The following is a 23819-nucleotide window of genomic DNA, read 5'->3' on the forward strand; positions in this document are numbered from 1 at the left end:
CCACCTGCTCGTGAATTATCAGCCGATAATATTTCTCTTTTTAAAAGGCTGTTTATGTCAGCTTGGTTAAAAGTTTGTTGCCAGACAACGCACTTGTTAAAAGTTCGTGTGTCACGCTAAAATTTCAGAGCGAATACTTATAGTCTATTCTCGTACAATAATATAATTAAATTAATAGATTAGAGCTTAAAAAATATATTTAAAAGAATGTCAACATTATTCACAAAATTAAATGGTAAAATTATTCACAGAACTACTTTTCTCTCATTACTGACAATTTTTCCACTGGCACTCCTCAATTTAGAAATATTTTTGAAAAAATATTCTTTCAAATATATTTCTTTCACTCCAATAGAAATACATGGGAATTCAGTTGTATGGCACTTAGTAGTAACACAGCGAATCATTCTCGCTAAACCTGCTAAGGAGCAAATAAATCAATTCTACGATACAGCTCATTATTTCGTACGCAGCAACAGCCGAGAAGAATGCACACACGTACAGCCTCCCACGCGGTGACGAGCTCGAAGCTGCAGCGGTGCCAAGCGCTGCGTCTTGTTGCTGCATGCACAACATTTAGAAAAAAATATACGCATAAAAATTACTTTTTAAAGACAACACTTCTAAAAAATCCAGTGTCTCCAATGTAAAACATTTACAGTGAATTTCTAATTTTAATTTCGAATATTAAGAAATTAATTTTTTAATTATTTTAATACATAAAAGAAATTAAATTTTCAAAATTATTTATTCTGTCAATTGATTCATGCATTGTCTCCAACTTCACGCAAGTGTGCAAAATTTCATATAGATTGGAGAGGTAGAAGTGTGTTAAATATCGATTATAAAATTTGTAGCAGACAAAATTAATTTTATAATTTTTTTAATATTAGAAAAATTTCATTTTTAATAATTATTTATTCTGTCGATTGATTCATGCATTGTCTCCAACTTTACGCAAGTGTGCAAAATTTCAGATCGATTGGAGAGGTAGAAGTGTGTTAAAAATCGATTATAAGATTTGTAGCAGACAGACAGACAAACAAGAAGTGAAGTTAAAGAGAAGTGCTGTAACGAGTGGTACTTTGTCAAAATATCGCTGCACCTTTAGCCATTGTGTGTGTCATCCTGACCCAGTTTGGCCGGGTAAAAGGGCGTATCAGAACTACGTCTGCTCTCTGTTCGTGCTGTGTGCTTAGAAGTGTGTCACTATTTGAACATACTATACTGTTATTTCTCATCATGCCACCAGAAGTTTTCACTACAAAAATCCTAATTTATTTAATTCAAATTTAATTTTAATTTTAAGTAATCGTAGATAGCTTTTATAGTTTTTATTTTGGATGCGAATAGTGTTTTCTGAGCTGCATTAGGAATTAATAAGGTATTTGCACCCAAAGACTTAATATAAACCTGTTTCATTTGCTCTGTGATTCACGCCCCCTAAGCATTTGATATTAAAGTGTCTGTCGGAGTTGAGACCTGTGAGGTCGTCATGCCGTGAAATATGAAGGGCGCTTTAATGGTACAGCTTACAGGAGCCTTTTGTTCTACTGATCAAGAGATTGTACTATAAGAGAGCATTGTATGTGGATTGTGGTGTATCCATTGTTGTGTCATGATGTCATCACTCGCAAAATTTTAAGGAGCGCTGTAATGTAATTTATTACGCAGTTATTTGGTCAACTACACGTAGCATTTCAGAAGAATAAATGCTCTTGACTGTAGTTTCTTTGTCATTCGTATTTAAAGGGAATATAAATTTTCTCGATGTATACAGTTCAACGATTGTGAAATGCGTGGGACTCGGTTGAAAAATTTGCTTTATATTAGAACAACAACAGCTCTGCGTATTTAGGAACTCCCTAGTATGTTGAACTGGCATGCGTAATTGAAATTTATAAATCCCTTTATTGCAAATCCCGTCCTAATCTGTTCATTCTGAATCCAGTTAATAATTCTGAAGGTAAAGTACCGTAGCTGAAGAAAGACCCATTCAAACCATGCATGGCAGAAAACTACTACTCAAGTCTTGTTTTGAAATTTAAAGAAATGTAAAATTTGCAAATTGAACTAATTTTTTTGCCTACAAAAGCAGAAAATCGTTTCAATTATTAAATCTAAAAACACCCTTCGTTTCCCAATGCCACATAATTTCCTCATATGTAAAAAATTCTCAGTTCATATCTAGATACCAAGAGTGTCGTGCCTATGCACTCGATCAGTCCTATATATTACTGGTGTCAAGTTTATAATACATTATCATATAAACTTTGATAAATACATATAAGAAAAAGACAATATGAGTTCAATGTACTAGGGAACTATCTGATATATATTGCATAGGAACAACATCAGCTAAATGTATCAATTAATTCTCCTGGCTTCTTTCACTGTCGTTTCCTATATAATCAGAGCCCACGTCTCTGTGGCAAATAATATAATAAGCGTATGGTCCATTTCATTGACGCGTGTTCGTTGTAGGGGATAATATCGAAAAATTACATTCAAAACTTTATGAAAAAGTAAAAAACTCGCATCGGAAGCATAAAACTTACTGACCCAAGGGATGAAGCAGAAAAACAAAATAATTGTAAACGTAATAATTTGTTCGCCCTAAGATATACAACTCTAATGATGTGCGTCGAAACCTCCATGGATATCACCAATGCCACCAAAGCCACCACCGAAACCATCGTCAAACCCGCCGCCGATGCCGTGGCCAAAATCATGGCTCGTGGTGTGGACCTTGACGGGGATCTTGACAGGTACCTTGATGGTCTTGACCACCGTGAATGGGACCGTCTTGACGACTTCGAAAGGAACCTTGATTGTCTTAACGTTCGTGATGGTCTTGGGTACCGGCACGTGCTTCACAATCGGTACTTTGACGGGAACCTTGACGGGGAGAGGCTTCGAGACCAGCTCGACTTTGGTTGTGATGACGGGATGAAGTACTTTACCGCTCACTTGGGAATGTACGATGGCACCGCCTCCATGGAAACCACCTAATCCAAAACCACCTCCAAATCCGCCTCCTAATCCTCCACCATGTCCGATTCCGTGGCCAATACCTCCACCGTGCCCGATAGCATGGTCAAAACCTACGCCATGTCCGATATCATGGCCAATACCATGGCCAATGCCGTGGCCAATACCATGGCCAATGCCGTGGCCAATGCCGTGGCCAATGTCGTGGCCAATACCATGGCCAATGCCAATATCGCCACCGAAGCCCCCAGAGTCATGGCCGAAGCCGTCGATGTCGCCGGCGTGGACGTCCAAACCCTCCGGCCTGGCGGCCACGAGGGCGGCACCGGCCAGGAGTACGCAGGTCAGCTGCACGCACACAAGATTGCTATACATAATGCAATTATTTAAAACTATTACACGAACACAGTTCTAAGCATTACATGAAGTTTAGTTGATTCATCTAAACTATTTAAGGTTTTCTTGTATACATTCTTGAATTATGTTATTGTTATAATATCTTTATCAAAATGTCATTTTACTTTTACATTACTATTAAACAAAAAATAAATTATTTGCATTTTAGTATCTAAGAAATTCAGGACAAAAAAACGCCTATTTCAAATATTTGATAAATGAATAAAATCAATTCTAACGAATCTGAAATGATTTCCCCTCCCACTAGATTTTCAGCAAAAGTTTTCTCATTTGACTATTTAAACCTAACTTTGCAAGACAGGATCGTTTAACCAGAAGAGAGTGAACTTATTGAAAAAAGTATACCTAGCACTGACTTCAATCAATTAAATATTCAAGTTCTTTACTCACTATATTCATGTTGATGTTATCACAACAGGTGCTGCAGACCGAGTGTGGTGAGGGCTGTTGCCTCACGCTTTTATATCCGCCCCAACTGCAGCAAAAACCTGGCCTGACCCTTGAAGGTTCACACTTGAGGTCACTCACAGAGGCAAGGGCTTGGTCATCCTGTATATTGCATAGTCTTCAGAAATGTTTGCGGTTAAAAACACAGAAAATGCGTTGCATAACTCAGCGCAGTGCCATGCGCCTCATTTTGAATTGCAAGTAAACGACATCAAACTTTCGGTAACATGTCACTTATGATTCTAATTATCATAGGTACATAAAGAACATTATGCAGAAGTGGACAAATAGAAAATTGACGGATGACAGAAAACGTGAAGCTGCCATGCCCCCATTGCGTTAGATGACCTATTATGTGAACAAGTTCACAGCCAGTAGATCTGCTCAAGAAGGTCACAGTTTTTACGATAAAATGACCTGCAAAATTATGCTGCTCGGGTTTGGTTTAGAGAAAGCTGGAATGCTCTTGCCTTGGTTTTTATTGCAAAGGCTCAGTAAGTTTTGCTTCATTTTGCCATATCATTGTTCCACTTTCCAATGGTTTACTGTAAATTGGATTACACCGATCTATTCGTAGATGCGCGAATAAATTAACCCAATTTAGATGGATCAAGGTTATTTATTGAGTTGATTATTAGCTAACGCTTCTTATTTATTTTTATGCGGGCATCATGATTATTTGCTTGGTTTAACTTGCTCATCCGAGAAATTAGTTCGAGCATTTTTCGTTTAAATTCATTTTCAGAAATAAAGTTTAAGGTTGTTTATAAAGGATTTTGATGGATTATTACTATGGCCAAGTAAACTACCGATAAAAATGAACAGAAATAATATTTAATTAATACTAAATTTTAAAAATTCAGCAAATAAAGGTATCGTACTAATAATTTTATTCAAAGCATTCATTTTCACATCATTGTATTGCTTGAACGCCGATAGTCATCTGTAAATAAATCTGTACCGAATATCCTAAGCAAGATAGAAGTTCTTCACAATGTCGACTGAGATCTTAGTTGGAGAAATCTGGTAATTAGTTACACTGGAGATTAAAATTAGTTTAAGTGACAGAGCGATTAATACGGCGTTATCACGGGAGAGGCCGAGATGCAATAAGTTGGTTTTGACACAAGCAGTCAAATTAACGAGACATTGCGACCAACGCGTTGAAATTAATGACATTCGACAGTCGGCAGCATTAGTGACCGAGTGCCCTGCTCTCATAATTTCTTAAATAACGTCCATTAACGTTCCCAATAACATAACTTTTTTTCATGCGACGACGCCGTGTGTATGGCTGAGGTCACACAATTGGATTGTATTAATTACGATCCAGCATTAGTAAAGTTACGCTGCGTGAGGCAATATAGAAGAACGAGGCAGTAAAAATCTTACGAAATTCAAGTAAGGAATTGTGGGAAGTGAAGAAAAATGACTCAATTTTTTGAGGGCAAATTAGTTTCATCATATAAAAATTTTTCAGATTGAATTGTTATAACGGAGTTCAATTCCCGTTTACTCATAAAAAGAAGGTGATCTCAAATTTGCTCAGATATTCTTTTCACCAAACCGATAAATTAATTAATAATAATAATAATAATATTAATAATGATACTAATAATATTAATAATAAATAATATTAATATTAATAATACGAATACTAAAAAAACAATTAATTCTCTCCTCTCAGATATAAATTAAAATTAGATCTCAACTGGGTAATATTTGTTTGAAATGAAAATTATGACATCAGAAATTGCGTGAGTAATATTTCACTAAAACTACGATATTATTAAAATCGGTGGAGTTCTCTATCATATTCTTTTGGTACAGTATTGACTATTGATTCTTCGTTTGTGTTACGTGAATATTGTATTTCTATTATTATAATTAATAAATAATTGTAGATATGAAAACTTAACGTTTTTTTAACGCGCTACTCCTTCATTATCAAAGTTCTTATCCATGCATGACTCTAAACTAAAGTTACCACCACGAGGGAGAGTTGAAGTACTGGAATGAAGTTCACTCTAGTTCAATTTGCCGCATTCATTTTGTGCAATGCTCAATAACAAAATTTCCTCGATTATCCCATTCATTTATACTCGTACCCATGTTTAAATCCCTCAAGTACTTTTTTATAGACTTTTTTATTTCTCAAGCGTGTGTAAACATAAAAATTTAAACAAAACGGCGGATTAATTTGCGTCACCACGAGCCTCTTGAGACAACACCCAACAACTCATGATAGCTGTACTCATGATAATTTATTTTTCCTCCTGCATAAAAGCTGAGACATCAGAAAATAGAAATTATCAATTGAAGGAGGTGCAATTTCCAAAAATATTTATCTGCCATACTAAATACTGCCAATATTCGCCTGGTGTTGGTGTCAAATTCAAAGCGTTTTGACGTGTTTATTGAAACCAGTTTGTTTAGCTCCTCTGCGTGCAATGATCTTTTTCCAAGTATAAAATTATTAAGTAGAATTATAAAATTATTATAATTATAATTATAAAACATTTTGCTAATTATATAGTTGATGGTCGGTGAAATATTGTTCCGGCTTCTGCTGATTCACTATTTTCAATTTAACGCAGTTCTCGACAAATTCATCTCTAGGAAAACTAAAATTCAATATTTAAGTAATTTGATCAGAAAATTCTAATTTTTAACGTTTTGCCTTAATTTTGATGATGCTTTTTTTTAATTTTTCTACATGTTCTGTTTCTATTAAACATTTTCTGTCTGTGGTTTCAATTTTCGTCGGGTGAAGGCTGATGGAATTTGATTGTGAGATCTGTTTTCTTTGCGCATGCTTCGGCATAGTGCAATGATCTAGATAATTTATGTAGCATCAATTTGTCTGACCTGCGGTAACCTTTGTCGTTGAAATTTCATCCAAGCATTTAAATGTTTATGATCAACGAATTATAAGGGAATAAATATTTTCTCATTATAATTCCATCAATATTGTTAAAAGCGTTAGCTCAATGCTTTTTGTTACGCCTTCGGTACGTGATTTAGTTGATCTCAGCTAATAATGCTCCTGTCGTAAATCCATCATTAGCTCAGAAAAATATTCTTGTATCGCCAAATACTAGTCACTGGAATCCTGTAACCGAATACCTTCTTACATTACAGAGTTTCAGGTAAAGGATTGAAAGTATTGTACAAAATCATTGAAGTTTTATTGTAACTGGCAAGTAAAAATCCGTTTCAGTTTTTCTACACTTCTTCTCGTACATTGACTTAAGAGAAAAAAAATGCGAAGCCTGCTAACGATTATTTTATAAAATAAATTATCGGGATAAACTATTTGGTAATCTAAGTTAATGATGAACGTGTCCATGATGTTTGTGGACGTGGACGGGGACTTTCACGGGCACCGGTATTTTCTTGATGACTTCAACGGGGACTTTTTTGATGACCTCAACGGGGACTTTCACTTTCCTCACGATGGTCACGAAGTGAGGGACCGTGTATTCCCTCACGACCGGCACGTGGACTGGCACGTGCACGGCAAATGGAGTAGGCACGACCACGGGCACGGTGCTCACAACGTTCCCTCCCACGACTCCACCGAACCCTCCAGCTCCAAGTCCGACTCCACCAAATCCACCTCCAAATCCTCCGCCTATTCCGACTCCACCAAAGTCGCCTCCAACGCCATGGCCTACGCCGAGGTCGCCTCCAACGCCATGGCCTATGCCGAGGTCGCCTCCAACGCCATGGCCTACGCCGATGTCGCCTCCAACGCCATGGCCTATGCCGAGGTCGCCTCCAACGCCATGGCCAATGCCGATGTCACCTCCAACGCCATGGCCAATGCCGATGTCACCTCCAACGCCATGGCCTATGCCGAGGTCGCCTCCAACGCCATGGCCTACGCCGATGTCACCTCCAACGCCATGGCCAATGCCGATGTCACCTCCAACGCCATGGCCTATGCCGATGCCGTGGTCCAAACCTCCGTCAGCTGAGGCCAAGGAAACGAGGCTTGCGACGAGAGCAACGGCGATCTGTGTGGATGACGGTGAAAAATGATGAAGGTTGTGACAATCATGAATACCTAGCAATAGTTTTATATGTGCGCCAATTCAATGCAAACCTTTTGAAAACCAATATTTATGAAAATTTCAAATTTTATTTTCAGTTGCCTGTGACTAACACACGTTGACACCAACTATACAGAAAAATCTAAAATTTCAGCATTGAGCATGATTCGAGACGCGAGGAGCCATTTTAGTTTAAAATTCTAGGTTTCTGTTTCTAGTAATCCAACGAATTGTTATGCTCATCAATTAACATGAACATCGTTTGAAAACAAACTAACCGTGTACATGATGAGTGAGAGGATTTGTCACTGAAACTGCAGTTCAGATAGTGCGCATTCACCCTCAACGCCCTTCCTTTATATAGCATGTGACCGCGCCACAAAAACATCACCATGTTGTGACCCTGACCTTCCTGGTCAATGAAACCTACAAACCTGCCGGCTGATCGACTGACCGACCGAGCGAGACTATAACAAGCAGCAGCGACGTTCACGCGCCATGCATCTTAGCCAGCTATAACTGACCATAAATTATCAATATAATATATAATAATTTCAATATTTGTTAGTAATATTTAATGTTATTAATATCGCCTGCAGCGACGTCCACCTTTTTCAGCTGCGACTGGCCATAAATCGTTACCAAACGCCTGCAGAAATAACGGCACTTGACAGGAATATAATATTATTTGATTCAAAAATTATCAGAAATATAATTTTTGAGATTGAATTCGGTTGTACAGAAGAGCATGTTGAAAATGCGAAAAAAGTGATAAATTTTTTCAGTGTTGTCAACAATGCAATTAAGAATAAACCGAACCATTTTGAAACATTGGATAGTTAATTATCACTGTTATTTTGCTGAAGGTAACGGTTTAGTCATATTTTAGAATCTATGGCATCCAGGATTAGAAAAAAAATTATATGCAGTTTGAAAGGTTCTTATGCATTTGTGTCATCTCAGCTGTTGCGTTCTGAAGAGCAAATAGCCCACATAAATCAATCAATGCCCATATATCTTGTTGGTGATTTGCTGGAGCGTAATTTAAATAATTACTACCATATTGTTGTTAATATATCAAAAAGTATTGTTTTATTTCTTTAGAGTCTCGTGTCTTTGATCAATTTCATCTTTTTACCCTGCATGTGAGCGGACGTCGCAATGTATACGAGGATGTGAACCAGAAAGCTATCATATTGTCTCGATTGTAACACTTTTTGAACGTAGCACTGATACGCTGAACTGCGTGCTAAACTGGGTCAAAATGATCCTTACGAAGGCAAAAACTGCATCAATATTTGGGAAAAGTTCCCCTTATTTCTATGAGCGGATGGTTTGCCGGCCATTATGATTTAACCTTCTGCATCAGGTTAACATTCAACACTCGGTTCGCATGCTGTGCCGGGTTAACCTGATACCAGAAAGCTAAGTTGCTACGTTAACCTGCTAGTGTACCCACACACATACAAAGTAATGAATGGTACGTCTCGCCTGTTCATTTAAAACCAAGCCGTATGACCCATGCTGATCGAACGCGTCGCGCGATGCATACAGTATATAGTCGCCATGCACATTCAAATTTTTTTGAAACTGGAAACTGACTATAGAACCAATACAATTACATAACCAATACAATATATCAATCAAAGCAAATAAATTTGTTCCGCAGAAGTGTATAAAAAATGAATGACAAGTTGCCTAAATTTTGTAATGCGCAATGAGGATATAACAAGCATCACTGTTTGCTGTGGAAGTAATTTCAATTTTGATAAAAATAATTGAAAATTTAAATAATTTAAATTGAATTGAAATAATTGAAATTTTGTAGTATTCATAATGAAAAAATAATGAAAATTATTCATAATGAATATAGAGAACATTGATGTATGTGAAAGTTTCGCTCATAGTTGAACGAGATCAGTGATGCACCGGCAGCAAAAAGTGGACTAAGGGTGGCGAGAGTAGCGACTAGCAACTGGCTGCTTACTTCATAACCTCCGAGACAAATAACACGCCAAACATGAGGCTCTTATTCACCTGAGGCTAACGGTACATCACAAGATATGTATAATTATCGAAGATTATCATAACTACCTTTTCCACATAAGGAAATATACTCAAAAAGCCCTGATAGTTTTTCCACGCTATGGTGTGACAGAGGTACCTACACAACAGGTTACTCACTAGCCCCTTTCAGTTAGGTCAAGGCATGCAGGTACGTTAGATATCAACAAATGACGATGCAACTTCAGAAGATGGAAAAACGCCTGCCTTTATCACACATGAAATCGTTCGTATTTCCATGCTAAGAGCACAAAACAGGCGAAACTAAATTTAGTCGCTTTGCAATGACTCGGCAACAGAGTTGCCTGCGCCTGGTGCTGTGTAACCTAATATTATGTTGCCTGTGCCTGGTGCCGAGTAACCTAATATTATGTCGCCTGTGCCTGGTGCCGTGTACCTAATATTATGTAGCCTGCGCCTGGTGCTGTGTAACCTAATATTACGTCGCCTGCACCTGGTGCTGTGTAACCTAATATTATGTAGCCTGCGCCTGTGCTGTGTAACCTAATATTATGCCGCCTGCACCTGGTGCTGTGTAATCTAATATTACGTCGCCTGCACCTTGTGCTGTGTAACCTAATATATGTCGCCTGCGCCTGTGCTGTGTAACCTAATATTATGCCGCCTGCACCTGGTGCTGTGTAACCTAATAGCATGTCGCCTGCGCATGGGGCTATGTAACTAATTATAAATCGCTTTCGCCTGGTGTTCTACAAACTAGTATTATGTTATCTGATACAGGTGCTTTATGTAACCTGATCTAGGTGCTCTGAGTTACCTGATAATTTTACCCGCTGTAGGTGCTATGTCATATAGTTTTGTTTAAGCTAGGCAAGCCTTTTTGTAAACTCGAATTATTTTGAATACTGCCCTAGGCTCGTGCAGCACTTGTCAACCATTGTCCTAATCGATAATCGTGGCAACATTTCCACTAGATAATCTTTGCTTTTGTTGAAGGTATTCTTGGTTAGAATTTAGAATTCAAACGAAAAACTTTAAAATTATATCTAAGATTTGAATCCATATTTTAATTTTGTGTGATTGTTATGATTATTAATTTATTTGAAGTTTCTTCAAATAAATTAAATTAAATTAATTAATTAAATAAATTCAAATAATTCTAAAGAGTATTTTTATAGGTTTTTTGTTAGCAAGATGAACATTTTGCTTCAGTAGTCGGTTAGTAGGGTAACATGGGGCAGCGAGCCCACTGCGGGTCATGGGCCCATAGCGGGTTTCTCGCTATGTATGGCAGATATTGGTCCGTGTTCTCTACCGCCGGTCGACAGTTTCACTGGGATGAAGTGTACGGATTTTCATTTTGCTAAGTGTTTGCGTTATTAAGTTATTTGTGGATAACTGTTTAGTATATTTTCTTCAAGTTAAGGATATGATTTTTTGAGTTGTTAATAAATGGATGAATGTCATATTTTTTTATTGCATTTTTCTTATTTTTAACTGTAAAGTGTTGTTTTATCATTTTTAAACGAAAAATATGCAATTGTGGTGAAGGGACCAAGGGTGGGCGCCTTGCCCCAAGCCCATGGGCCCATTGCCACAGGGGTGGGGCAATGGGCCCATTTTGACACTTTTTACAAAATAGTGTTTCATTAAAAATTGAGTAAATCTATAGGCGTCTAATTCACATCATACATTCCTCATTAGTTGTACCTTTAAATAAAACAAAGAACCACCTCGTATCAATTAAAACTTCATAAAAAATTTAGTCTAAAAAAAGTGGGAGGCGCGCTGCCCCACGTTGCCCTACTAATGCCTAACAAATTGAATAATAATTTTTAGCCTAATAGATATAATCGGAGGGTAAAGAAACAATAATTAATAGTTTGAATTGGCATTAAGATTAGAAAAATTGTCAGAGCTATGTAAACTCAAACAGAAAGCATTGCAGTTATTTTCTTAATACCACGTTTACAAAATTATTCGCCACCATTAATTATGTAAAATTTCTGACGAATAAAATTAACTGAAGTGGCACTACTGCAATTCTCTCTACGTTGCTGTTACATTAATTAATGTGGTTATTCGAGCAACATTTGGTTAAAGGGCACCTGGGCCATCAAGAATGAGTCAGCAGTTACGCCCAGCAGTTTATTGGAGCGCCACAAGTTATTGGTCCGGCCGTGAACCAGCGCAGGTCAATCATGACTCGATTGCTCCCCAGGCTGGAAAAACTGGCGAGAATTGCGAGAAGTAACGCCAGGCTGGGAAAACGGGCGAGAATTGCGAGAAGTAACGCCAGGCTGGGAAAACGGGCGAGAATTGCGTGAAGTAACGCCAGGCTGGAAAAACGGGCGAGAATTGCGAGAAGTAACACCAGGCTGGAAAAACGGGCGAGAATTGCGAGAAGTAACGCCAGGTTGGAAAAACGGGCGAAAATTGCGAGAAGTAACGCAAGACTGGAAAAACGGGCGAGAATTGCGAGAAGTAACGCCAGGCTGGAAAAACGGGCGGCAATTGCGAGAAGTAACGCCAGGCTGGAAAAACTGGCGAGAATTGCGAGAAGTAACGCCAGGCTGGAAAAACGGGCGGCAATTGCGAGAAGTAACGCCAGGCTGAAAAAACGGGCGGGAATTGCGAGAAGTAACGCCAGGCTGGAAAAACGGGCGGGAATTGCGAGAAGTAACGTGGCTCGCTGAAAGGTGGGTCGCATTAGGAAGTTTTGTGCATGACTGAAAAATTTTCATAAATATTATGTACGAAACAGTTATGTGTAGCTCAGTATAGAGATTATCGTCTAAAACTGAGCGTTGTTAGTTCAAATATTTTAAGCTGGTAAAGGAACAGTAATAGAATATTTCACACTTAAGGTACAAAATTTCATTTCAGAAATATTGGGATTTGTGATAGCAGCGTACAAATGAACAGATACGTTGCATACAATCAGAGACTTTGTGCTAAATACGAAGGCCCTCATTAAAATGCTTAAAATTATTTACTTAGTTCCTTGAAGAAGTAAACATCACCATTTATTTTATACATTAACGTATAAAACATCATTAAACATGCGAATGTAGTATAAGCTAAAATCTTGGCGTATAAGATTCGAATTCTTACCATGCAGTCCAGCTCCTGATTTACCGCCCTGTAATTTCGGAAATATAGTACAAGTTAATCGTTATTCTCCTGAAATTGGAGATATCAATAAATATATATAAATACAATAGAGGTAATATGTATATTTGGCAACAACTGTCTGAAATTTGGTAAAAACTGAACTGAAATTGGTAACAACTGTCATAAATGTGCTTACATTTAAATGTATTAGAGATCATGTAAGTAGCGATATGCATTTCAGCAAAGAAAATAATAACGCTAAAATATAATAATTGAAAATGAAACTCACGAAATGTCCACCGCATAATCGATGCGATTCGAAACATAACGATAATCTTCTTCATGCTTCCAATTTAAAATGAGAATAGGCGTTAGCGTCGCATTTGATTGCTGGATTTTCTGCAATTAAAAAAATCGAAATATATATCGAAATATCGACTCGTAGATATACACAAATATCGAAATATCTATTGGTCGAAACGGTCAACAGCCAAAATGTAATTTTTTCTGCCCAGAAAAGTATACGGATTGATCGATTTTATTGGAAAATTCTTTGATTTGTTGTCATGATAATAATGCCAAGAAAACTAAGCAAGAATGACAGCGCAAGTTCTGCGTTATGTACACCATTTCAAGACGACGTTGACCTCGTACAGCAAGCATGCGTGGCGTAAGAAGATATTTAGAATTATCGTACTAGCGCGTTCCATTGTATGTTTTCACATAATCTCGAATTGCTTACATTTTTCCTACATCGCGTAACCCAAATGAAAATTTTGCGACGCTATAAGGAAGAATTAGCAAATTAACGATAATTAATTAAAAACTTTAAGATGACAGAGTAGTGAATGGTCGTCACCAGATCTCATGTCGAAGATTTTAAATTATCTCAGTTGGTAGAAATTATTTATTATTTCTCAAAAAACTTATCTGAATTGTTAAAGTAATTAATATGAAAAATATACTATTCCATCTTAGGAGCATGAAGCGTTCTTTTTGTTGACTCGAAAGTTTAACAATAAATTTTACACGAGTATTTTCGCTGCAACGAAAAGTTACTTTTTATATTTTATACATTGCGCAGAAATCAAACCTTTCTTCAGATAATGCACCATGCATTGCTGCAGTTTATTTCCTATCTGAAATATAATCCGCTGCTCGGCCTTCTATTATTATAATTTCAATATCAAAGATTTTAAATTCACTTCGCCTGTTCTGAAAGATAACAAAACTTTCAAAAAATTACTAGAACACAAATGTTGTGCTTAGTAAATATATATCCTGCATAAATTATATTTGCGCATGAAATAAATAGGTTTTTGTTCAACGATAACCTGTAGGAATTAACTCAACAGACCACCTGATCACTCAACGTGTCAACATTTTAGGTGCGTGCGATGACGTGCGGTGATGACGTCTGGAGTCGCACTTGCCACTTGGGTAATTTTTCAGCAGGTTTTTATATACAATCGGAAGGTAGCGAGAATAAATAGGTGCTTAGACTTCCGGAAGGTCTTGCAAGACCAACAAATTTCAATGCATTCGCCTACTATTCAAACCTCTTTTCCGTGTTTTGTAGCATATCACATGATAAATATCGCAATTACACAATATATTTAACACAGAAATTCAACCTATATAATATCCAAACAGATATAAAATATTTATCTGAGATCCTTCATATTCATAAGTAAGATATATTACATTTTTAGTGAAAAATATATTTGAAAATATTTTATTTTATATTTGAAATTTTCATGTTTCCTTCCAAACAGCAACGTACATGGCCTTCAGTTGCAGAGAATAACAAAGTCCGTACTCGGGGTTACGGTGTGCATAGCGGCGGCGGGCGACAAAACAAGCACTTACGATGCTCATTTTCCGTATTAAGGTTTCGTTCAATTACTGTAACTTTAGGTCCGTGAACGTAGAAGGAACTTTACGTTCCAGAGCTTTGTTGCAGAACTGCGTTGTTCTTCTCCAAGAATTGTTTGGTTATGTTTTTAATATTTTTCTGCAAGAACGTTGCCATGAGGTTGTGAGATGCAGTGATACCGTGTCTGTAGCGTTGGTGGTTCACGGATAGCCTCATGGGGCATCGTTTATAGCTGACCTCTCGACAAGTTGCCCTCGTTTCAAGAGTCAATTCGACGTACTTATATAAATGCTATTTCGATTTATTATGACCATAAAAACATCTGATCAAATTCGTCAAAGAAATATGGGTATGTGTAAAAAATACGAGAAAAAAAGGAGAAAATACCGTAAGTGATTTTTGTATATGCCATTTACGGTTTGAGTTAAACATAAAGTGTAAGGTAAAACAATAATAAATAATATTACTTTGCAAGACGCCAAGGCCGCTCGTTCATAACGCTATTCATAATAAGTAATACTCTATCGTATCTTCACCGCCTGGTCGTAAATGCAGTTGTGAGCTAAATTGAGCGAAAGTTATTGATAAATAATTCAGCCGGAAGTGAATATATTTGAGCTCGTGCCACACTGAAGAGTTTGCGCACGAGCGGCTAAGATTATATTGCTATGTAATATATACTTGGTAAAAAATATTGGAGGGCAAGAAAGTGTCAGACGAAGTGGCGGACTGAGTGGGCAGAGACCGCCACATTGAAACAAATCGAGTTCATTGAGGAAGACGATGTTTGAAAACAGCCGGTGGCGTCTGTTCTGAGAAAAAAAACTATGTGCTGTAAAATACAAAAATGTAACATAACTTTCGAAAATCTAAAAAAAAGTTAACAAATGCCCGTCGCCCGCCCCCCCTCCTCCCCGTAAAAAAATTAGTGTGCACAGTACACAGCGAAATTAAAAATTATTTTATAAAAACTAAAAAAAGGTGTTAAAGCAAACAAACGGAAAGATTGAGCGCCTGGTCGGACGTGGCCACATGATGTACAGATGACAGATGCGTGATGGCAGTCTGATAACGAGCGTGCGAGCTACTGATAAAAATAACGCCGTAGCACAGGTATGTACCCCTCAATATTCAATTAAATATATAATTCAAACTGTTTTAGTTCATACTGAAATGAAATTGTTCGAAAAGCATAAACTAATTCTACAATTAATCATTTTTGGAGAGCTGATTTTTCTATGCTGGTTATGTATGAGCGTTTTTGTCTGTCGCAAGAAATTGAATGGATGTTTCTGACATCAAATAGATCAATGTGACCTTACTCAAGTTTGGCAGTATTCGGTCAAATAATTCTTGTAGTTATTTTCTTGTGACATTTATTGATAACAGCTAGAATGTATTGTCTGAGTTGGAAATGCTCTGTTCCGTTTTTCTTCGCAAATAGAAAGTCTTCGACAGCGAATGTTTATCAGAAAACTCATTTTCGGAGAAAAGCAGTCCCTGCAGTGATAAAAAGTTTATCACAAACGAAACTTCCGGATTATTATTGTTGAAGTTTTTATTCATCATCACTGTAAATCACGAAATAAAAGTTTAACTCTTATAAAACCTCTCTCAACTTTTTAATATAAATATATATTCGCGGATGACTAGCCCTGCATAGAAGTCAGTTCAGTAAGCGTCAGCCGGAACATTGCCCAATGGAGCGCTGAAAAGACGATGTTTTTATGCGACTGCAACTCTGGCGCACGAACGTCGCTTATAATTCAGACGTGCTAGAATTGAGTCTTACCACCTGCGCTCGACACCGTCAACATTGTTTATTATTATTATTACTACTTGAAAATGGAGGCACACAGTCAAATATCACAAGAACTGCCATCACAGTGACTCGTTCAAACAAAATATGTAGTTCTAGATGCTCGAGAGATGTCAACCAGACCTGCATAAATGCGCATAAACATCAAGTGTTTCGAATCTCAGTGAAGATTGATAATAGGATTAGCGGTGTGCTTCTGGTTCGGTGATATTCTTGCATGCCTAGTAATTTTGTCACATTTTCTTTTGTATTTTTAAAGCGAGTCTTACATTGTGACGTTGCGACGGTCCTGATATGCCGCCATCAGCGCGTACAAACATTCGTTGAGCTCCTGAAAACATTTTTAATTCAAGTTTGTTTACTTATTGTACCAGTTATTATCTGGGGAGAATAAATGAAGATATGATAAAATGAAATATTTCGATCAATTAATTAAGCTGACAAACATCTGTGTGCTTTCGGGCCTTGGATGCTTGGCATCCATATCAAGTAATATATTATTACTTTAAGGGAAATGTTGCGCAAAGAAATAATGAATCAAAGTGATAGAATAACAAACCCATTAACCTTTCGAAGCACATTCTGCGTGGCTAGGTGTCAGCGCAAATGACAATTTATTATTACCTGCACCATCGTAGGAAGTGCAGTCAACGAATTAATTTGGTCATTGTTGATCCGTCAAGATACAATGAGTGTTTGTTGAGCAACTCATAGTAATGTGCAGGTTGCAGATGCGGGGGTCCGCAATCATTTGCGAGACAAATGAGAGACTCAAAATTAGAACGCTCATTTGCAGAGCTTAAAACAACATAATTAATTGAGTGAGAATGACAGTGAAGAAGATGCCCGATGCGCCTCAGTAGATGCATCTTGACAGGCCCTCTGCAACGTGCGCCCTATCTTTCTTCTATATAAATCAGTGACGAAATTTTCTTATGAAAAACAATCCCTTCGAGGAAAAAGATGTACGAAAAATGGCCAAAGCCAAGAAATGGCAGCCTGGTCGTTTATCTTATGAAAATAGCGTACTCGGTTAAAAATATTCTCCTGCCGTCTGTATTTAGAAACTCCCGCAATATATGGTCTATTCTCGACCAGGACGAGCCAAAGACTATTAAGACAGCCGCACTGTGCAGCCTGGCATCTTTATGACCAGCGTACAAAGGTTCTACCTTTAAAGAATATATCAAGAGCTCGAGTGATCCCGTATTACTAATACTTTCTTGAGGGTAGAACTTAAGAGGGCGGTCAAGTGACAGAAAGAGTGTATACGTGTCTTTGTGAAAGAAAAAGAGAGGGAAAGAATGAAAGAAACAAATGAGAGTGTGTTAATTAGAAAGAGAGTGCAAGAGAAAGAGAAGAATGAGCGAGTGAGTGTATATAGCAATAAGAAAAATAAAGAGAGACAATGCGTGTATAAGAATGTGAAAAAGAGCTTGAGACGTAGAGAATGAGAGAGAGAGTGAGGAAGTATGTATATGAGACTGAGAAATATAGAACGAGATAGTCTCTGTTTGAGAATGAGTGAAAAAAAGCGAGAATGAAAGTGAGTGTTTGAAATGAAAATGGAAAAAATGCGTTCATGAAAAGAGAGGGAGAGAATAAGTGTTGTTGGTGGCTTAATAGCTGAATAACCGGAGAAAAGGAGTAAGGAAATACGTAGTTAACTAAAACAAAAACAATGCTTTCAATATGAATATTATACGAGTTTGTAATACGTTCAGTGAATGAATGCATTCGGAAAGATAATGAGAGACTTGAACGCCGTAACATGCAAATGTAGTAAATTGCCGCTTTTGCCAATGAGAAGAAGATTGCAGGCTGGCCTGGAGAGAGTAAAATCCATTGAAATGAAAGCTGACATCAAAAGTAATTATGGAAAGTATGGTCCAGTAACATGAAAGTGGAGCGAGGCTTAACACGAGAAAATAGTTCAATTCGAACAAAGGCTAGAAATCGGAATTCAATATTATAAAGAGAACGCTTAGGCAAAAGTATAAGGTGCGTTTTGTATTAGAGCGGAGTACATCATAACGCGAGTTATGTAACAATAATAGTTTACTAGGAGTATAAGAAATAGCAAACTGGCTCACAAAAAATAAACTACAGGTTAAATAATGGGCTGCGTGAATGAAAAAATGGCTAATAAGTTTAAGCCATGCAAAGGACAAAGACGAAATCAAATAAATGGAAAATTTTTATAGCAGATCTTATATTGATGGCAAGTGGGATGGGTTGCCTTAATTCGAAAGATTAAGAATTTGCCACAAATCGCACATATTTAGAAAATAATAGTTATATCACTCACAACTTCATTTTCTTTATACTGCTCTCAGCAATTAGACATCTGGATTCAGGGAGATATTTCATTCGAAATTACCATCTGTTTTGGCTCCCGAGCTGACGATCATATAAAGATAGTCATTAGCCACTCATTTCCATAAACGTATACCACTATATTTACAGCGTCCTAAGACTGCAATATTCAGATGCCGCTGCAAACAGCCATACAACAAAGAAAAATTGAACTATACAGGTGCTTTCACCAACAAAAAAGAGGAATAAATGTAAATTAATTTTTTTCAAAATCTTGAATTACGACTAAATTTGATGCAATTTCTCCTACAGGTAGTGATTGCATCTCATGCTAAATGGGGATTTACATTGCGATCACTGCATGTTTTCTTTTTTATCCCAATTTTAAATGACATATCGATCTCCTAAATACTTCACAGGAGTTCGTAAATACTTCAAACAAGACGTTAAGTCCGTCAAACGAGTACTCAGCAAGTATTTTACTGAATATCAATGAGCAAACATATCTTGCTCGTCCTAAAACTGACTTAATTGCTTGTCGCTGGAAAGTTACAAAGCAAAATCATTCGATGTTCGGTTTGTGTTCTTTAATGTGTTGCACAAGCGGGTGGTTTTAGATTTATTGATAAATTAAATTTTTTGTTTGCATAAGCCATAGAATTCTAATAATATTAAGCATGAAAAGTACAAATACAAGATAGTTTTTCACTGGTCGAATAAATATTATCAAGCAATGCGTGATGAGCTTGATCTCGGCTTACGTGATTTATGTAAAGAAGCCCTGGACATACGGAGTGATTTTTTCTATTGAACCTTAAATTTCTTCGTAAGCCAATCTAATATTCGCATTAAATTATTCATTATTATGCTTATAATAATAACGTAATAATAGATCACTAGCACAATTTATGCTATTGGAAGTCTCATTCTTCATAGCATCGGCTTCTGAGAAGCGATTACGGGCGTTTATCGTGCCCATGAAAGATCAAACTCTGCGATATGAACGCATCATCGCACGACGACGCCGAGCTTCAATACTTTTATTGATTTTTTATGACAACTCGTTTGGCTGGAGACGGACCCTATGAAGCCTTTTTGACGACCTAAGATGAAGACTTTAAAGATAAAACAGATAAAGAAATGAGACATTGTCTTATTGAAATAGCCTCGCTGTCTTGATTGAGTGCGTGCACGGCGGCTGTAAAACTCCCAGGCTCTAAGTGACGTCAAGAAGAGAGATTGATGGGTAGCTAATATACAGATAATGTAAGATTAAGCTTATAAGATTTAGATTAGATTAAGATGCATTAAGGAAGATGTATGATACACAATTACTTGTACACTAATTGCGTGAGGCAAAGTATATCGAAAAGCCGCTCAAATTTATGTCCTAAGTGATTTCCGTGTAATCAATAGCAATTAGTCGCAAATAAACACCATGGATTAGTATGTTGGAAATCATGTTCATGACAGCATCAAGTGCTCAACATTTATTTTGTTGCTTTCCTTCACTCTCCCGTTTTTATTGAGTACTCAGATGATACTTCTTTAATTAATTGATGCAATAAGCTTTACATTAAATTCAATTTACTATGGACAACGCAAAGTAGTTCATTGCAGACAGTAAGACCAGCATTTCTATATTGCTGCAGACAACGTAACAATTAAGAGGAAGACCTGTAGCCTGGTGCACGGCAGGGAGTAGCAGGGACCTGTAGCCTGGTGCACTGCAGGGAGTAGCAGGGACCTGTAGCCTGGTGCACTGCAGGGAGTAGCTGGGACCTGTAGCCTGGTGCACTGCAGGGAGTAGCTGGGACCTGTAGCCTGGTGCACTGCAGGGAGTAGCTGGGACCTGTAGCCTGGCTGGTGCGCCGCCCAAGAGCGTCCCAAATATGCCGGCGACGCGCGATCTGCTCCAAGCAATCTGCATATCGCGCCTCGCACCAGATGTCATCAGATTAATGTGATATTGAATAAAAGTTTGAAAGTACTATGAAAAAGTTTGATGTACCATGAGATTACAATAAAATTAAGTTTAAATTTTATGCAATTGAAAATCATCCACTGAAAGTTGACTTCTGATTTCGTTTTTTTTTTCAAATAATTTTTGAAGACAGCTTTGGTATTTCGGGCATAATAAATTGGCTGGTACTAGAACACTGTATTTGAGTTTTGTAATTTTCATAATTTCGGTACTATTCTCATTTCGTCAAAATTAGGTACATTTTTTTTACTGCATATCTGATCGCGTAAAATGTTCAGCATAAAATAGTAACTACAATGTATCTTATTTTCAAACTACATGATTAGAAATTTAAATACATGCAAATGTTTGAAAACGTGCGAATTTTGGGCTCGGCGTGACATGTGAATGGCAAAGGGCGGCATGCCACGGCAGGGCGGGCGAGCTGTAAGACACATTCACGGTGTGACTGTCACAGCACATCCCATACATTCATGTTAATGACACCTTCCCACACCTATGCCTTGCTTTAAACCATGAAATAGTTTAGTGTGAATTAATGAGCAGATAGGAACAACATATTTATATTAGCGTTAATCTAATGCTTAATATCTTTACAGTATAAGAGGAGGAGAACTTTATCTGTATTGAAATAATAATTCATTCATAACGATTCTCTAGAATATCTATTTCATCATTCAAAAATTGATCTGGCTGAAAAATTCATCCTGTAAGGAAGATACCAGATCGTAACAATGATTTTGTTTTACATTGTAAGTAACATAGAAAAATAAATTTTTTATTACATTGTAAGTTACGAAGAAATTTTTTATTACAATGTGAGTTACGAAGAAATTTTTTATTACATTGTAAATTAGGAAGAAATAGCTTCCCGGGAGTGGAGGAAAACGCATTGCTCTGACAAAACCATAAAGTTATATCATCGTTAGTTTGTTACAATCTAGCAGTTCACAATCCTAACATAATATCAGTATTTTTATAATCAAATCATTTAAAAGTTAATCAGACTCCGATTTTTTTTCGGACAGCTCATGCAACAATAACTCAAATGCTATTATATAAAAATGTAAATAATTTTTCGTAACAGATTAATAATTTTTTAGGTAATACAAAAAATTCTCTTTCTAATAAAATTACTTTATGTACTAAAGTCGACGGAACGAACCATGTCTGAAGAGACATCACTGCTCTGAACGAGGCTGTTACTGACACCGTACTACCAACAATGTCTCTAAATAAGCCATGAATTTTCTGAGGAAGAGAATGTAGTTAGCGTAGCACTGCAGTCGCGGGCTCGAGACGTCCGCAGGAAAGGTAATGCGCTAGACGCGCTTGTTGTTGACACCTCATTGAGTGTAGCGCCTCTTAGCGCAGCGCTAAGTAGCTGTGTAGTTGTCCGCTAAGTAGCTGTGTAGTTGTCGCATCACCGGCCACGCTTGCACTCCTAGCTCGTGTGTAAAATGGTCTCATAGAAATAATTTATCTAGTTTATTAAATACACAATTTAATTTTTTAGTATTTATTTATTTCAAATTTATTTAATGTATTGAAATTTTAAATTTAATTTCATAATAAGGCAGATAATTTGAATAAATGTCAGCCATAAAGAATCAGCAGACTTTTCTAGACTTGACTGACATCGCTATATATCACTCAAAACCAATAGAAAGACTACATAAATAGTTGAATTGAAGAATTTTGTTGCCGAGCGCAATCAAAAGTTTCTAAAAGTACTTTTAAAGGCTCTTGCGACTATGATCACAAGTTAGTATTAAAAAATTCAAAGCAGTTTACTCGAAACTTTTCTTCATAATATACAAAATTAATCTTGTACACTTGGTGTGTAACACAAAAAATAAACATCCGGAACCTGTCGCTTGCAGGCCATATTTACTAACGAAATTCGTGCACCAAGAATTTCCTCTGACATCCTCCTCTCGCTCGCTTAGGATATTGATGAATAAATTCGAACAACCTATTTTTTTAATGATTCGTGTATATAATTTTAATATGCATTGTTAAACAAGAACAACCCTATCACAAACCACTTCTTTTTTTTTTTAGTCGACCATTGCAACATTCCGGCTCGCCTGCCTACCCCACCCCCCTTCCATCCCCACACTCCCCACCCTCTTCCATCCCCACACGCAAATTCCTCCGCATTCCACCCACACAAGACCAGTCACCTGCTCCACCTCAGGGGACGATCCTACCTCACCCACTCCCTCTCCTCCCACATGCCGGCTCCCTCTTCTCACTCTCCCACTCCCTCTCCTCCACATGCCGGCTCCCTCTTTTCAGTCACTCACTCCCTCTCCCCCAGACATGACGGCTCCCTCTTTTCACTCATTCACTCCCTCTCCTCTACATACCGGCTCCCTTTTTAGCGCATTTTCCCATTTATGGAAAAAATGCACTATTGTGCTCGCCATGTCCGTCTGTCTGTCTGTCTGTCCGTCTGTCCGTCCGTCCGTGACCCCAAGTTTTCGTCGACGGGAAAATGCGCTCTCTGTCACTCACTGCAGCGGGTACTGAGTTACGTTTTTTCACTTACCCACTTCCTCGTCCCTCCCTCCCAGATGACAGCTCCCTCTTTTCACTCTCCCACTCCCTCTCCCCCAGACATGCCGGCTCCCTCTTTTCACTCACCCACTCCCTCTCCCTCCAGATGACAGCTCCCTCTTTTCACTCACCCACTCCCTCTCCCCCAGACATGCCGGCTCCCTCTTTGCACTCACCCACTCCCTCTCTACCCCTCTCCATAAGAGGAAGTCT

General features: G+C 37.6%; 2 protein-coding genes across 8 annotated transcripts; both read right to left on the reverse strand.

Annotated features, from left to right (window-relative positions):
- Positions 1-2501: 2501 nt before the first annotated feature.
- Positions 2502-3843, reverse strand: LOC108682101 (keratin, type II cytoskeletal 2 epidermal). The gene is made up of 2 exons (XM_018171211.2): positions 3799-3843; positions 2502-3339 (listed from the first exon to the last, which is right to left on the reverse strand). The coding sequence occupies exons 1-2, from the start codon at positions 3805-3807 to the stop codon at positions 2632-2634; spliced, it is 717 nt and encodes a 238-aa protein (XP_018026700.1). The 5' UTR covers positions 3808-3843; the 3' UTR covers positions 2502-2631.
- Positions 3844-7026: 3183 nt separating this feature from the next.
- Positions 7027-8268, reverse strand: LOC108682104 (glycine-rich protein 5-like). Of its 7 annotated transcripts, none has more exons than XM_047883566.1 (3): positions 8189-8268; positions 7809-7874; positions 7027-7688 (listed from the first exon to the last, which is right to left on the reverse strand). In XM_047883566.1, the coding sequence occupies exons 1-3, from the start codon at positions 8195-8197 to the stop codon at positions 7185-7187; spliced, it is 579 nt and encodes a 192-aa protein (XP_047739522.1). In that variant the 5' UTR covers positions 8198-8268; the 3' UTR covers positions 7027-7184. The 7 variants fall into 7 exon arrangements, with proteins under 7 accessions (XP_047739522.1, XP_018026704.1, XP_018026709.1 ...); XM_018171215.2 differs by having other exon boundaries at positions 7027-7778; XM_018171220.2 differs by having other exon boundaries at positions 7027-7708; positions 7799-7874.
- Between the last annotated feature and the right edge of the window lie 15551 nt (positions 8269-23819).

The sequence above is a fragment of the Hyalella azteca genome, unplaced genomic scaffold (assembly GCF_000764305.2).
Source record: "Hyalella azteca isolate HAZT.00-mixed unplaced genomic scaffold, Hazt_2.0.2 contig13234, whole genome shotgun sequence".
NCBI classification, from domain to species: domain Eukaryota; kingdom Metazoa; phylum Arthropoda; class Malacostraca; order Amphipoda; family Hyalellidae; genus Hyalella; species Hyalella azteca.